Source organism: Sparus aurata, chromosome 21 (assembly GCF_900880675.1).
Source record: "Sparus aurata chromosome 21, fSpaAur1.1, whole genome shotgun sequence".
Lineage (NCBI taxonomy): Eukaryota > Metazoa > Chordata > Actinopteri > Spariformes > Sparidae > Sparus > Sparus aurata.
This window is the reverse complement of record NC_044207.1, coordinates 11,335,220-11,349,281: the sequence shown is the minus strand read 5'-3', so window position 1 is coordinate 11,349,281 and position 14,062 is coordinate 11,335,220. Positions and strand designations below refer to the sequence as shown.

The 14,062-nt window shown below is 43.0% G+C and overlaps 1 protein-coding gene across 2 annotated transcripts in view; it reads right to left on the bottom strand.

The window, feature by feature from the left end:
- LOC115571954 (vertebrate ancient opsin-like) overlaps nt 1-9,681 on the bottom strand; it is an 88,783-nt gene extending 79,102 nt beyond the window's left edge. Inside the window, exon 1 of one of the 2 annotated variants that reach the window (XR_003982008.1) lies at nt 8,702-9,681. Coding sequence is in view for 1 of the 2 variants with exons in the window: in XM_030401642.1 (XP_030257502.1) it covers nt 8,702-9,074 (373 nt within the window). In the remaining variant the exon portion in view is untranslated. The remainder of the gene's footprint in view (nt 1-8,701) is intronic. The other variant, XM_030401642.1, reaches the window with a different exon arrangement.
- Nucleotides 9,682-14,062: the final 4,381 nt, after the last annotated feature.

The window sequence follows — 14,062 nt, the reverse complement described above, 5'->3', positions numbered from 1 at the left end:
ATATATATATATATATATGTGTGTGTGTGTATATGTATATAAATATATATATACATACATGTGTGTGTGTATACATACATATATATATATATATACATATATATATATATATATATATATACATACGTGTGTGTGTATACATACATATATATATATATATATATACATATATATATATATATATATATATATATATATATATACATATATATATATATGTACATAGCCAGGTGTTGTAAGTAAGCACAGCAATAAGCAACCTGAAAGAAGTAGCCCTTGTCTCAGTATGTTTTAGAGCAGGGGGGGTTATAATAGGTCAATGAAGGTGGCCACACACAGAAATTAGTCTTCTTTGACTGGCTAAGACAACCTAAAAGGACACCTAGACATAGCTCTGGCCAATATTTCCCCCACAGTTCTGTTATCAGTTTGGGGGTATATTAAGCTGAGAGAGGAGGCCAGTGTGAATTGTATCAGGAAACTGCTGTTGGTTTGCCTTGTCCTGCCAGCTGAGTAATTCTTCATTTAACCATGACAAGGATTGTTCCCTAACTTTAACGGAGGAAAGCCTGGCATTCCTCTCTCCCTGTAAACAGCAGTTGGCAAAAAGTTAGATTTAAAGAGTTTACATATCCCTAACCCCTTGATTGGAGATTGTTTCATCAAACTACCCAAATGCTTTACCGACAAAGGATGTCTTTCCGCTTTGGATACAGCTTCTGTCTTTGCTTGTTATTATCATGATACATAAGGATTCTCTATGAAACCTCAACCTATCTGCTGATTCCAAAAACTGACGAATAACAGAGCTTCAATTTAAAGTCTGTATACCTCAGTACCTGGAACTCACTGGGATCATTTCCGTGTGCGGTGACATGCGGTTAGGCATTACAAATGTACTAATAGTCGGCAGCCTGGCGTGTCAGTAATAATGTGACGGCAAAAGCTATTTTAAATAGCACTGGCAGAGACAACTGCATTTATTGTGTATATGTCACATCAGGCCAATGCCTGAACTGCTTAATAAGGTCAGTATTGGACCCCTTCATGAGCAAGACAATACACTCCTTGATTTCCTGATGTACAAACTCAGTGACAGGAAAACCAGAAGCAGGAAGTGCTCCGACGATAAGTGATTAGGTGACAGAATGATAACATCGAGTACAAATGTCTCCAGAGTCCATTAACCAGATTTGAGCGAGGAGTCTAATCAAATCACACTTTCTCAAAATTGCAAAAGTTAATTAGTAGCTCTTATGTTGCTGAACCAATTTACAGTCCCCTTCTGCCCCGAGGCTCCACAAAAAGGCTGTATTTGATTATGATTCATCACGTTCAATACAAAAGCATCACCTCCTTGATGATGGATCTTCCTCTCAGTACATGAGTGACAAGGAGGCCTTTATTCGAGGCAATGTAATACGACAGTGAAATATCTACCTGTACAACTTCACAGCATCTAAACTCCAACTTCCCCCTCCAACCATCTCGTAGCAAGATCTCAGCTGGATTGAATATTCCAAAGGGAAACATCTCGTGATCTGATAATATCTGAAATGAAACGAAGAACCACCTCTGTTCTGAGTCTGTCACCGTGATGCACCCTCTCTGCACCTGTCTTATTTGTCTGTTAAAAAAAAAAAAAAGAACAGAATCTTCTTCGGTATCCGGGAAAAGACAGTTTGAATGAAAGCTGAATAAAGCTGCGTTGGCTCTATAAAATCCCTTCGCGGTGTCTCATCTCAGTCATCACAGTTGCACAGAACTACTGTGTCACCACTAACAGTTAAAAAGAGAGAAAAAAAAACACCTTTTATATGATGGCAGATGTGTGGCAAGTCGCTCTCTGTGCACAAAGATGATTATTCACACTAATGTCTGACTCAAAGCAGACACCTTTCACCCACAGTATGTGTTTTTGCCTCTGCTTTAAGAGTCTCTAATTCACTATTTATTACGCAGGCTCATTAACTGACTCACTCAATCTGACCTTTATGGGTTAGCGTCATTGTTCTGCTTTCTCTCCCCCTGCTGAGACTTCTTCTTGCCGTCATAGCGAATTAACATCACTCAGGTCAGGTGTTGCCCGTGCCTGCGTGATGCACATGCATATGCATCTCCTCTCCTTTGTACACTCTTGTCCATTTCTGAGCTGGTTGGTGTGTGACAACGTGTGTGTGTGTGTGCAGCAGGGCAATCTGACTTCAGTATGCAGGGAGTGGACGCAGCAGTGCAAGGTTAATCCAGAGACTGTGTGCAGAGTCCACTCGGGTTGGAGGGAGGCAGCTGACAGTATGCAGGGACATGCAGGACCAGGGTCTAATAAATAAAATGCACTCCTCTCCTGTTCCTCCACAGTATAATGGAAAACAATAAAAGTTCAGCGAGATAGACAAGAAAATGCAAAGAGGTGGGCAGGAGAGGTGAGGCGGCTAAGTGGGTGCCAGGACCTTGATGGCGAATGGAAAAAGTGCAGGGTGAGTGTGTGTTGGCGCGCACGCAAACGTCTCCACAAATTGTCTTCAGTTTGAGCTCCTGGCATAAAGTCAAAGCAGTGGATCTTCAATTGTTCAGTCATTCAAAAATCTAAGACGTTATCGGCCAAAAGCAAGCGAGCAAAAAGTAGAAATCGATGTGAAGAGGGAGCAGGAATACAATGTCCTAACAGCAAGCTAACAATGTCTTTTGTCATTGACAGTGATGCCCTCTAATTTGAGCGAACATCGATCATTCGGGAAAGCTTTATAGAGATTTGGTGAAGACAGACACAGTCACTTTGTCAAAGCTGCACCCAGCATTATTCATCGAAACAATCAATTTCACTTTTCCTTTTCTCTGACCCTCCCTCACTCTTTCTTTCGTTCTGTTTTTATGAGCCCATTGAGGAATTACTCATCCATAACCAATGGAGGCTCTAATGATGTCTGCGAGCCATTTCCCTCTCCCGCGCTCCGTCTTTCTTCCTGCTCTGTTTTAGCTTGTGGAAGCCAAAGTCCTGTCAGACAGATTTTAATAAATTGGCTCCTTGTGGATGTCAGTGTTACACATCTCCAGAAAGTGTTTAATCTCCGTATAACACCAGAGTTAGTGAGACAGTTGATACAATCAGTACATCCAGGCTCTATTGGCTGGCCCTATTCTCCACCATATGACTGAAATAAAGTAATCTGGTTTCAGAAAGTGCCAGCCTATCCCAGAGGAAGAGGAAGTAGCGCTCCGGAGTCTGTTTTCAATTTAAAAGTTTGACAGATTCAAGAGGTTCATAAACGAAGTAAATTCAATTTAGGTAAGTTAACTGTACTGTGTGAAAATAGTAGCAGTAGATCAGGGAAATCAACAGGGTGGCCCTGATATAGCCAGAGAGGGAGAAGCCTGCTGGGCTTTTATACTGCTTAATTCTGACTCACTCAGTGTAACATACCTAAATCTTCTGGGCCCGTATTCACAAAGACTTTTATCTTAACGTTAGGAGTACTCCTAAATCGGACTAAAAGTTTTTATGTAGGAGTCGTTTCTTAAAAGTAATTCACAAAGCCGCTGAGACCTACTTTTAGTTATGAAAACAGTGAACTCCTAAACTAGAAGTAACTCTCTGTTGCTATGGATGATGTCATTTTATAAGGACGCACTTAGAAGCGGTGACAACGGTGATTGGTTGTTGAGTGACAGGGCAGCCCATTGAAAAGTCATTTAGGCTACGTAATGCATAAAGTGAAAATAAGGAAGTTGCCTACAAGCCCATGACAAAGCCTATGAAAAGATATTGGATAAAGAAATGTATTTATGAGGAGAATTAAGTGCACGCCCCCCCCAAACAAAAATGCTTCGGACAAAAATTACAAATTAGAAGATTGCGATGAAAAACGTGAATTGCCAATAAAAGCGGCATTTGCTCGAAAAGCTGCGTCAAACCACTCTCCATTAAAATTCGGGAATCGTGTGTTGATCCGGGCCATTTCGCAACAATGTCCAGTATATTGTAACATGCGTCAAAGACAATTTGTGTATTGATGGAATGCAACTTTTTCCGATTGACAAAAGCCCTATTCGCACGGGACTAGTATAACGTGGGGACCTCCAGTAATTTGTAATAATTGCTGAGGTCGTCTGTGATCTTAATCCCGTGCGAATGACCGTAATTTAAAAATTCCACCGCAAATTACCCATATTTCACCAAACACAGAGGTCATTTGATAATATTAGTCCCGTGCGAATCGGCATCTCTGTGATTTGGGGTTGTTTTTTGTTTTTCTTAAGGTTTTTTGTATTTTCCACACCTTTTTCTGCCTTTTTCCCAGTCGAGAATTACAGAGGCTGCATTGGGAATTATGAATGAAAGTTTTGACAGCATTTTGGGTGCAAATTTAGGGGGCTCATCAGAAGAGCAAAATCTCCAAAGATGATTAGATGGATCACATGCATGGCAGCATGCCGTAAGGAACATTTTTCCATCTTTCAACAGGCTCACCAGTTATTATATTAAAAATATCCATATCTAACCGTTGTGCTGCTCCAGCAAGGGCTCCGGTGTGATCGACCGGGGGATAATGTCAGTAAATTCGAGTTAAAACACAGACTTCGCTTATCCTGTGCGAATGCACCGCACAAAACACGGACGTGGTGTGATAATTTCTAAATCACTTGAGGTCCCATTTTAACTCCGGCGTTATTGGATTGTTTTGGTTGGTTGGGGACATTATTGCGTCCCTCACCAACTCAACCACAACTTCAATCCCTTCACGGTCCATCCAACATTGTTTTAATAATTCCCTGTCATTTAGCGTCTCCAAAACATTCCTCTGGACTACGTCTAAGGTCTCCCAGACTTAGGTGCTACTTTTAGGCTTAAAATGTTTTGTGAATAACTCTTATTTTCAAAAATTAGGAGTCCTAAAGTTATGACTGACACGCCCATTATTTTTAGGAGTTGCTCCTAAAATCGCCTGTTAGGAGCTACTTTTAGCCTTAAGATTCTTTGTGAATACGGGCTCAGATCATTTCTCTGCTGCATGGATGACTTATTTGGCCTATCAGGCATATATGTAGGGGGTTAGTAGGCCCCCTTGACTTCACCTGCATAATGCCATTGATGCAAAACAACCACAATGAGACATGGTAGGACTACAAAGTGGTGTAGAGAGTCTTCAAACGTACCAGAAAAAACAACAAACAGACGCAAAACGACCACAAAGAAATACAAAATGACAGCAAAGTGGTGCAAAACGTCGACAAAGGGAGCAAAAAGACAACAAACAGATATAAAGTGAACACAAAGAGATGCAAAGTGACTACTAGGTGGTGCGAAACGACAACAAAGTGGTGCATAAAGACAAAAAAAGATGCATTACAGCTACAAAGAGATGCATTTTGACTACAAAGAGATGCAAAACTGCTACAAGCAGACAGAAAAGGGAAACAAAGAGATGCCAAATGGCTACAAAAACGTGTAAAACAACTTCTGAGTGGTGCAAGAAGTCTATAAATAGACCAGAAAGAAAACAAAATGATGCAAAATGACCACAAAGAGATGCAGAACAACTTCAGAGGGATGCAAAAGAACCACAAGGAGATCCAAAATGTCTATTAAATGCCACACGACAATACAGAGACGGACAACAGCAAGCAAGAGATACAAAATGACCACAAAGACATCAGACGCAAAAACAACCACAAAAAAGCAGTAGGTCCACAAAGTGCTCCAAAATGTCTATGAAGACACAAGATATGGGAACCACAAAAGAGTCACGAAACAACATCAAAGAGACATAATCGACTTCTTCTTCACGTCTTTTCGTCTCATTCAAGGTGGGTGCTCTGCCTCAATATCGGAGGAGGGCTTGCTCAGGGGCCACTTGTTTCACAATCCATCCGCACTCTGCTGTCAGTGTCAGAATACACAGTCCAACGAGTCACAAGAGGTGCAGATAAGCAACAAACACAAAATCGGTTTCTATGTTCAGTCTCAGAGGTTCTCTTTCTGCTTCACCTTTTCCCCATGCTGCTTAACATCAGTTGGACTCTGGGGCAGGTGGCTAAGCGAGGGGAATAAACCTGCTGTAGATAAGGACAAATGCCCCAGATCTCTTGTTACAGCAGGTATCAGGAAGGATGACATTTAGCCAGTGTGCTGCTGAGATTGCGAGTGGTAACCAATAGCCGTCTCCACTGTCAGAAAGGCTTTAAACATCTGGAGATTAGACGCGCTGAAGTGAGTGAGGGGAAACCCTTTGTGCAGCAATCATGAGCTGGACAAACTGGACCGCGGACACGTCCAGCGTGAAATGTGCAGTCGGTGTGTACTGAAGGGAGCTGGGGGTCTCTATTTCTGAAAAGCACTAAATATTCTATCCTGTCAGAAGCCATTCACAAAGTCGGCGTATATTGAATTCCCATATCCACTGAACTTTAGGAAGTCATTTTGGAAAGGAGCTGACCATGAATATTAGAGGCTTTGATTAATTCATGTAGGCTGTATTGGTGGAGAAAGAAACAGCGGCAGAGTAATGAAAAACATGATGAATTATTTAAACGTGACTTAAGGATGTCACTTGTGTAGTTTGACATATCTTTTTTTTTCATCACTTTTAATGCTGTGGATGTTATATCATATGCATGTAGATTGAAGTCTCTGACATGTAATCTTCACCAGATTCAGTCAGTCAAGGCCTTCAGCGTGAAGCAGAGAAGTCTGACGGCTTATGATTCTGACTGGAAACACAAAATTACAGCAGTTTTGAGGTTCTGAAATGACTCCTGCAACTATTAGTGTAAGAGGTGGGTTTCAAACCGTAAAGTGACGTATATTCTCTGCAGTATGTACATTTATCAGACGGAAAGAGAGAACAGCAATAATACACAGCGGTAGCACCGTGCTGATGTCAAAGAGAGGAGAAATTGGCAATTTCAAAAAAACAACATTTCAGCCCGCTTCGTCTTCAAAGGTTGTTTGAGATGGCTTCGAAAAGCTTTTAAAGCAATTAGTGGGACTGATAGCGAGGACGCTAGCTCGATAAAGATCTGTACATCAGGCCTCAAAGACTCCTGACAATGCAGAGCATGTTTAGGTTTTTAAGGGGCAGTGTGTCGTTTTGGAGAAGAAACTGTGATCAATAAAGAGAGATCTCAAATATGCCAAAACGAAGGCTTCGTTTTCATGCCAGAATGAACAAACTGACCTTAAAAGGACAACGCAAGCCCATTCCGTGCGACTTTGTTTACGTGTGGCGGACCCTGCCACCTCTTTCTAGCTTCAAACAGTGTTCTGGGGACCTTATTCTCCTCTGAGAACAGTTTTTTTTTTTTTAGGTTTTTTTATCAGTACCTCATTAATATTCTAAAGTTCACCAGTTTTTCCTCCAACACTACACAGTGCCCCTTTAATACAAGGTATATATTATTCTGTCATTTATGTTCCTTTACTGCAAAACTCCTTTTTTGCAACTTTTCCACAGGATTCCCCCCCCCCCCCCCCCCAAAAAAGAAAACCCCAAAAAACATTAAGCTCTTTTGTTCTGGCTCAGCATCCTCAGCCTGGCCCGCTTCCAGGTGAGTGAGTAAGTACCTTATTCTCACTTGCATCATTGTGTCCAATTTGCATCGATATCAGCACTCCTGTCCTGAGTCCCCCCCACCACCACCACCTCCCCAACCCCTCCCGTCCACGACACAGATTTCCCCTGGGTGACTTTACTCTGCAACAAACGCTGCTGAAGCGTCCTAGGACCTGCGCGGGCAGCCAAAGGAACGGCGATGAGGCTTCCTCTGCCTCGGGCGCATACGCTCAACTATATGTTACAAGCATTTAGCAGCCATTTAATAGCAGGCTGCGCACACACACATACACAGAGAGAGGAGGTGCAGCAGGCAAATCACCCGCTGCTGACAGTCCTGCGTGACAGGGCTTCAGAGTTCCTAATGACATTTGAGCAAATGACTGAGCTGTGGGCGAGCCGAGCACCAAATATGATCCCGAAATACTCCCGTGCCGCCGCCAAGGATGCACGTGTAGCTCCGGGAGTGATTCAACTGTGTGTCACGCAGCCACAGATGGAGATAATGACCAGTGAAGAGCCACACAGGGCTGGCTTTTTACAACTCATCACCTGGACCAACGCATCTGTGTGTGTGTGTGTGTGTGTGTGTGTGTGTGTGTGTGCAGGCATCGTGCATACCCTCCGTCCCCTCGCCCCGCTGGATTACCTTGCGTGTTTTTTTTTTTTTCTCCACAATCAACGAGTGATGATGAAATAATCTGCACCTCAGCGGTCAGATTGCAGGACGATCACACCAGGAACAGACACACAAAAGATGCCGGAGACGAAGTTCAAGTACACACGGGCACGCAAACCTCATCGCACGGCCGAATAAAAGAGGTTTTGATGTTGTCGCAATTTGGCGCATAAGCAGTGATCTGTTTCCACATCGTTCCGCGAGAGCTACGCGCTACCTTTTTTTTTTTCTTCTTTTTTTGAAGGCTTTTCTCTGAAAGTTTTATACGGACACGAAGTCGCACATCACGACGGGGCTGTCCGCAGAGACACCGTCAAATATTTCACCCATTTCCCTACATCGTCGATTTCGAGCCCATGTGAAGCTTCACGTCATCCGGTCTAACGCAGCGCACCATCGTCCAGCCACATCTCAAATAAAAATACACACCACAGCAGATAAAACATGATGAAATGACCCTCTTTCTACTCACCAAACAGGGAGTTGGCGAAGCCGTACCACACGCAGCCCACTTCTCCTATGAGCCACCGTCCCTGCGTGCTGGCCGCGAAGCTGAACGGAGTCCCCAATACGCACACCAGCAGGTCGCTGATGGAAATGTTAATCAGGAGCAGGTTGATGGGCGAGCGCAGCATCTTGTAGCGGCAGAAGAGCACGAGCACCAGCAGGTTGTTCAGAAGTCCGAAAGTGCCGATGAAGCCCAGGCACACGGCCACCACCAGGTTCCCCGTCGGGGTGAGGGTGGTCCGGTGTGAGCCTCCCCCCTGGTGCCCCTCCGCGGGTCCGGCGCACAGCGCGCTGTTGAACCCTGCGCAGCCGCTCAGGCTCACGTTGGACACGATCATCGCAGTCCGGTGTCACGGCGGCGGCACACTGGGCGGCCACGGCGCTCCGAACGGCGGCTAACGTGTCCTTGGCATTTCTTTTTCTCTCAGTGTGTGTGAGAGAGTGTGTGTGTGGTTAAAACTAATGCAAACAAGCTGTTCTTTTCTTTTTTCTTCTTTTTCCAGCAACACTTGTTGCTCTTTAAGAAATGGCAAGTAAAAAAGTGAAGAAATGTGGGGAAGTTCAAAAAGTTTGTGTTGCTGGGAAACTTTGTGACTCAGTTTCAGGGGGTGACGAGGGGAGAAGGGCTGTGTGAGGACGAAGCAGAAAGAAAGTAAGAAGGAAAAGAAAAAGTTTGGATGTCTGCTCCACTGTGTGGCGGACTGTAGCGCACACTCTCACTCGGTGCCAGAGACGCTCCTGTGTCTCTCATGCAGACACCTTCCCTCTCTGTCCGTATTTAAACCAGCGTTCCCCGCGTTCAGCAGCTGACGTCCGGCGGAGGAGGAGGAGGGGGAGGAGGAGAGGAGGAGCTGCGCTGCGCTCCGGTGGGGTAAGAGAGCAGCATGGAGACCAATCAGACCTTCATCATGTGGCTCCAGCACTACACTCCGCCACGGCTCGATTCCTCAAAGTCCACCTTATAGTTTCACGAGCCTCCCCTCCTTCTCCCCCTCCTCCCCCTCTGCTCTCACGTCCTCTGTCCGTGGTGCTGAACGCGCTCTCCAAAGGAGCGAGCGGGGCAGTCACCGATCTACTGTTTATTCTGGCGCGTCGCGCACTTTAATCGCAGTTTGTGCCGTTAATAGAAATGATTTACGAAGCTGCGAGCATTTATTTATCTGATTTAGGGTTATAAAAAATCATTAACTCGGGACCATTTACCAAACAGGTGCCAGCTCAGTCTGATTTATAAAAAAGCGTAAGGTGAGCCGCTCAGAGGTCAAACTGGTAATTAGGGGGTTTGAATCATGGTCACCACAGCCTTGTTAAGTGTATTTTTAAGATGAAGTACCTTATTGGTTATTTTTGGCACGGAGGGGAGTCTTGGCACGAGGAAATGAGGCCTTGACTCATTGTCTAGATTTAGACACACACGCACAAAGGAGGCTGAATCACTCCCATGTCACAGATTTATCAATTTGTTTGGTATTTTGGACCTGAAGACGGCTATGAGGTCACTTTGGAGCCCCATGCTACACTCAGTAAGCAGAAGTAAACTCTGCAAGACTCTGAGCTGTCACATGTCCAGGCGTGTGGATGCTTGGCGGGCTGTTTTCCACAGAGAAAATCAATTTAAGTAGATTTTTTTTTCCCCATTGTCCAACGACTCCATTTCTCTTCTGTTTTGGTTGATTGTATCTGTGAAATTTAATCATCATTTCTTTTTTTTCTCCCCCGTCTGTCAGCCCTGCACACAAATACTCCAGAGATGGAGGTTTCAGGCTGGAATAATGAGCAGAGAAATGCTAAAACAACATGAGTGTCAGGCATCTCCATCTGATGGTGTCCATATTTCTACCAGTGGAATCAACTTTTCGAAATTACTTAAAGGTGCAATATGTAAGAGTTTCAGCTGAAAACATTCAAATATTAAAAAGGTGCTGTGCGTAAAAATCAGCCTCCTGTTGAATTCAATCCAAGTGAATAGGAGGCAGCATACTGTACAACCAGCGTAACCGCTAACTGCTGCTAACTGTAGCTGCCGTCAGCTAGTTAGCTCAGTTTGCCATTCAGCGAGCAGTCCTATTAGCTGACTCTGCCTGAGCTTTTCTATTGGACTATTGCATCTGGATGTACAAAGTGGTATTATGAGACAGAACGGGGCTAGCTCATTAGCATGCTAACTTCAGAAAACATTTCATCAACACTATTACATTTTGCACCTTTAACTAAAATGATCAACAGAATGTTAAGCAATACAATTTTTGCCCTTATCCTCTCTATGTAAGTTATTATGTTGCAGAGATAGCCTATCTTCTGAAGTTAACATGCTAACCAACTAGCCCCAGCCAGTCCTGGCCCAAAGCTTCCTTGCTAGCGGTGTTAACACCAACCCTCCCCAGACCTCTAGCAGTGCTGCTAACTGAGCTAAATAGCTAATGGCAGTATATCAGTAGTTTTTGAGTGTGAACTTGAGAGGTGGCCAATCCTTACATATCTCACCTTTAAAATGAATACACAAGTTGTGTTTATTTCAAGTTTATTAAACTTATAAGTTGTTATTTTCAGACCAGTTTCAGAACTTATTAACACAAGCATGGCTAACTTTAAGTCTTTAAGAGTGTTAAAACACTCCTGAGACCCTTTTTCTATAGTTTAAAGAAAGCATATGTTCTAGAAACCTGCTGTGTATGTTTAATACATTTTAAGCAAGTAAGTGGTTGTTTTTTTCACAATTGTGAAGAAATGCTAACCATGTTAAAGCTTAATATGAATTCAGTCTTAACCTCCTCACACTTTTGACCTTTTAATAAATTCACTGAAAGTAGTCTCACCCATTGAGTAGCTCCTACATGAGCACCATGGGACACCCGCTCTACCTACTGAGCTAAACGGCGCCCCATCTTGTAAGTATTTTCAAGCTTTTCCAGTATGTTATGGACATATCAGAGATTCCCTGAGGTTCTGATTTGAACAGGGATTTCTCAGGATCTAGGTCACAGGTAATCAGAAGCTATTGGGTGCACCTGTGATGTTTTCCCTTAGCTGGCTGCAATCAGTCAGCTGGGAGACTCTATAACAGGGTTATATTTCCCCTGCTCAGTTGGTTGTGTGTTTTCAGGGAGTCAACACCATCAGCTGTCTCTCAGCATTTTCCGTTTGGGTGACAATCTGGCTGGTTTCTATATATTTCATCTGCCTCCTGATCAGTGGACCTTGGTTTTTGGGTCCAGTGTTTTCTGTTCATCTATCTTTTCAATAGAATCAGTGGCTGTGGGTTTTATTTCCCACAGCCATTTTTTAGACATCAAGAGACCAGTTTGCTTTGACCCTGTTGTGACTTGTGCAATGCTTAGGTAGTTTCCTAACCTGCCACCCCCTGTCCTTCTGGTTTTGTTTTCTGGGAAAACATAACAAGTAATGCAATGCATTTTACAATGTAAACCTAGATTTCAAATTATGAATAACAATAATATCCTGTACTATATGTAGATATCTGGCATCTAAAACATTGATCAGTCTTCTATCACAGTCTAATGCAGCAAGTCTGGTCCAGTCTGTTGATCGCTGTTATATGTCTTTTTATTTCTTTAATTCATAACTTAATAATTGAGTTTGATTGCAGTTTTTCATGACAGTAATGCAGTTTCAATTTCAAGCAGTTCCGAGTACTTCATCAAAAGTTCAAGCACTTTTCAGACTTTGAAGACAGTACTAAAATTGAAGCATTTTCAGGGACGGATTAATTGCTGCCAAATGTATGCTTTTTTTTGTGGAACAGCATGTCCTAATTATAATAAACTGGTCTCAAATTGAGAATATTGTGATCTTGTCAAAAGTTATGTGACAGTAAGCAGAGACAAAAGAGCTCTAATGACTTCCTGAGAGAACAGTTTGCATCTGGCAGCGGGTAACATGGAAGCAGAGTGGCTGGATGCTTTTTATTGTGTGTGTTTGTGTCGCCCCCAAAAATGCGGCACAGAAACCCACAATATGATTCACTGTATATTAAAAAAAAGAAAAAAAAAGGCAAGCAGGGGTTCAAAATGTCAGCAATTAGCTGGTAATTAAAAGCAAATCCTCATGGTCAAGACGCTGGCATTTGGTGTTAAAACAATGTTTTTAATTATGGGGGTGAAAATGTGCCCTCTGCAACACTTCTCTGCGTGCTGATGGAAAGTTACAGAATCAGATGGGGAAACTTGCTCTTCACCTTTTTATGGTGTGTCCTAATCCCTCCCCACTCATCACACTGTGGAGCAAGGTAATTACCCAAGAAAACTGTTCAGTGACATTTACTCTGACATCTTCCACATATATGGTCCTACCTGTAATTGGGTTGAATTAAGACACTTGGGTTCTGTTGTGAATACCATCCTTATTTAATCATCTCGGGAGGACTGGGCAGTTGGTATTTAGTTGGATTTCTAGGTCAGCCGGGCGCCTGCGTTGTGGGAAAACGTTAAGGAAGATGGTACAAATGGGGTTAGAAGGTCAACATGGAGAATGCTGTTTTATGGCTCGTATCCCAGATATTTGATTCGATCTGGACTGTTCATATTAAATCGGACCTTTTGTTCGAAGGAGCCGCGCTATCTTAACTCCCAATCTGAGATAGATAAATTGCTGCATTTACTAATAACCAGCGTGACTTTTAAGTAAATTGTCAGTCTCCCCCTAAAAATCTTGGCTCGTTCTACCCAGAGATTAAGTGCCACATATCCTGCCTCCACCTCCCATGTGCGCCAACTCCCTCTTTCAACATCAGCCAGAGTTAACATTTAGGCAATAATGAAATAAACTGGCTCTCTGACTGCTGGTACATCAATTGTGCCATTAAAGTGCATGTTTCTGCATTAATGACCTTGTTTATTGTGATCAAGTAGTTTCATGTGCCCTTCTGCAGCTAAATATACAATTAAACAGCAAGATTTGAGGCAAAATTAAGTTAGAGGCCAACTACAGATTCAGCCTTTCTAATCAAATTATTATTATTTGTCCCACATAAGACCAAGGGCAACACAGGTCATGTTGCTCTGTCCGGGATATCAGGCACATAAGGACATAAACATTATAACAAGAGTCTAGAGCCGTGTTAGAGGCTCTGGGCTGTGTTTCAGCAAATGACAGTATGCTAACATGCTCACAATGACATCGCCAACATGCTGATGACTTATTTGTGAAGGGTGGCATGCTAACATTAGCTAATTAGCACTCAATACAAAGCACATAGGACCCTGGTAGAAATGTCATTATCCATACATGTATTTGGTCAAAGTATTAAACACACAAGTATTGTGACCTCAGAGACCTAGGGCCCAATTTCACAGCAGTCCATAATAAA